Source organism: Silene latifolia, chromosome 1 (genome assembly GCF_048544455.1).
Source record: "Silene latifolia isolate original U9 population chromosome 1, ASM4854445v1, whole genome shotgun sequence".
Taxonomy (NCBI): Eukaryota; Viridiplantae; Streptophyta; class Magnoliopsida; order Caryophyllales; family Caryophyllaceae; genus Silene; species Silene latifolia.
The window spans coordinates 191,283,618-191,285,578 of record NC_133526.1 but is presented as its reverse complement, the minus strand read 5'-3'; the positions used below and the strand labels follow the sequence as shown (position 1 = coordinate 191,285,578).

The 1,961-nt window shown below is 36.9% G+C and overlaps 1 protein-coding gene across 1 annotated transcript; it reads left to right on the top strand.

Moving 5' to 3' along the window:
* Positions 1 to 321: 321 nt before the first annotated feature.
* On the top strand, positions 322 to 1,465 carry LOC141617751 (dehydration-responsive element-binding protein 1B-like). Its single transcript, XM_074434925.1, has one exon. The coding sequence runs from the start codon at positions 378 to 380 to the stop codon at positions 1,098 to 1,100; it is 723 nt and encodes a 240-aa protein (XP_074291026.1). The 5' UTR covers positions 322 to 377; the 3' UTR covers positions 1,101 to 1,465.
* Positions 1,466 to 1,961: the final 496 nt, after the last annotated feature.

Sequence of the window (1,961 nt, the reverse complement as noted above, 5' to 3'; positions counted from 1 at the left end):
AAAGTGTTGAAAATGCACGCAGGTCAATATCAATTTGCGTGCACGGTGGGGGACAAAAAGATCGAATAACAACTACTCGTATTCTTATTCAAACGCCGTCAACACGCCGTTACGCATTAATACTTGGCAACGAACTCATTAAACGTCGCTTGTACCGTCCTTACCGCCGTTATCTTTATTACCCCACGTTGTTGTTTTATCTTCCACACTCGTTTTTCACGTGCATTATTACAACGTCCTACACAAAAACCATCACGTGCTCAATTAATTCACCCTAAACCAAACTTCCTACATAAACCCCTCATTTCTCACCCATGACATTTCAATTAATTCCATAGTTGTACATAGTACTTACATACAAGTACCACACAATAATAATGAACACACAAATTTCGTCTCATGCGTCTAGTACCGGTGAGTCTGAGGATACAGCATCCTCAGACTCACATTCCGTTTTATCAACTCCAGTGTCTGTGCATGGTGGAGCTTCCTGCCTTCCGAAAAAACGGAAGGCAGGTAGAAAAAAGTTTAAGGAGACCCGACATCCTATTTATCGTGGTGTGCGACATAGGGATGGCGGGAAATGGGTTTGTGAGGTTAGAGAGCCTTATAAAAAGAGTAGGATATGGCTAGGGACATATCCTACAGCTGAGTTAGCAGCTAGGGCATACGATGTAGCTGCCCTAGCTCTAAGAGGGGAGCGAGCTGCTGTTAATTTTCCTGACTCGGTTCAGCTTGCTCCCCGACCTAAGTCTAACTCAGCTCGAGACATAAGGCTAGCCGCTCTCCAAGCCACTAGGTTTGATCTTTGTTCATCATCGTCAACCTCAACCTCTTTATATGACGAGTATAATAAGATTGAAGAAAAGAAGATAGTAACTTGTCCAAGAAGTAATATAAGTGCAGAAAAGAGTGTTGCACAAGATATGTCTAGAGGGGTATTTTGGGATGAAGAAGCTTTGTTTAATATGCCGGCTTTAATAGATAGTATGGCTGAGGGTATGCTTCTTACACCACCGGCTTTAAAGAAAGGTGTTAATTGGAATGAAATGTATCAAAATGATGAGTTTGATTCTTATATAGACTTGGATCTTTGGTGACATAAACTTACAAGGTAAAAAAATAATTACTAGGTTTTAGCCTGGTGGTTAAGAAAGAAATATAGTGGAAAATAAGTCCTATATTCGAATACCCTAGTCCAATATTGTATTGACTGGCTCGTGTCTCATTTGATACCAAGGGAAAAACACAAGGTAAAAAAATCATCAGAGGAAAATTTTTGGTACACAATCTTTTTTATAATAAAATAATAATTTTTCGGATGTCTACAAATTTTACTACTGGTTCAGTAACTTGTTTACCTTTTTTTTATATAAATACTTCCTCCTTATCACACCAATGGTAACATTGAGAATCTTGGCACTATTCATGATCGTGGGGAATCTTCGATATTATTCTTAATCTATAAGACAAATTATAGTCATGTGAGATCTTGTTTTATTTATCGTCGCGAATGCTATAAGAATATCAAATTTTAATAATTTTTAATAATGTGTAACTAAAGATATTCACGTTGCAAAACGTGTCTCGACAAGTGTGAAAAAGTCAATGTTACCATTGGCGTGGTATGGAGGGAGTAAATGTTTGGGACGGAAGTAATCCTCAAAATTGGATGTCAAATTCGTCTATGTGCTTAGGCGTTTAGCTCTGAGATTATGTAAGTAGTCTACAAGGCAGAGAGAGAAAATCCTCTCAAAAAGCAAAAAAATTCCAGAAATTGGAAATGGGATTGAATCTCTTTGGTTTCTTCCTCAACTTTTCTTCATCTCTCTTATTAGAAATTTCTTCTACCCACTTTTCTTGAGTTTTACCTAATCTAAGATTTAAGAATAATGGTATTAATTCAAGAATTGAACTAGATTTTTTTTTAATCTTAATATCCTATATTGATTTTAGCAAAA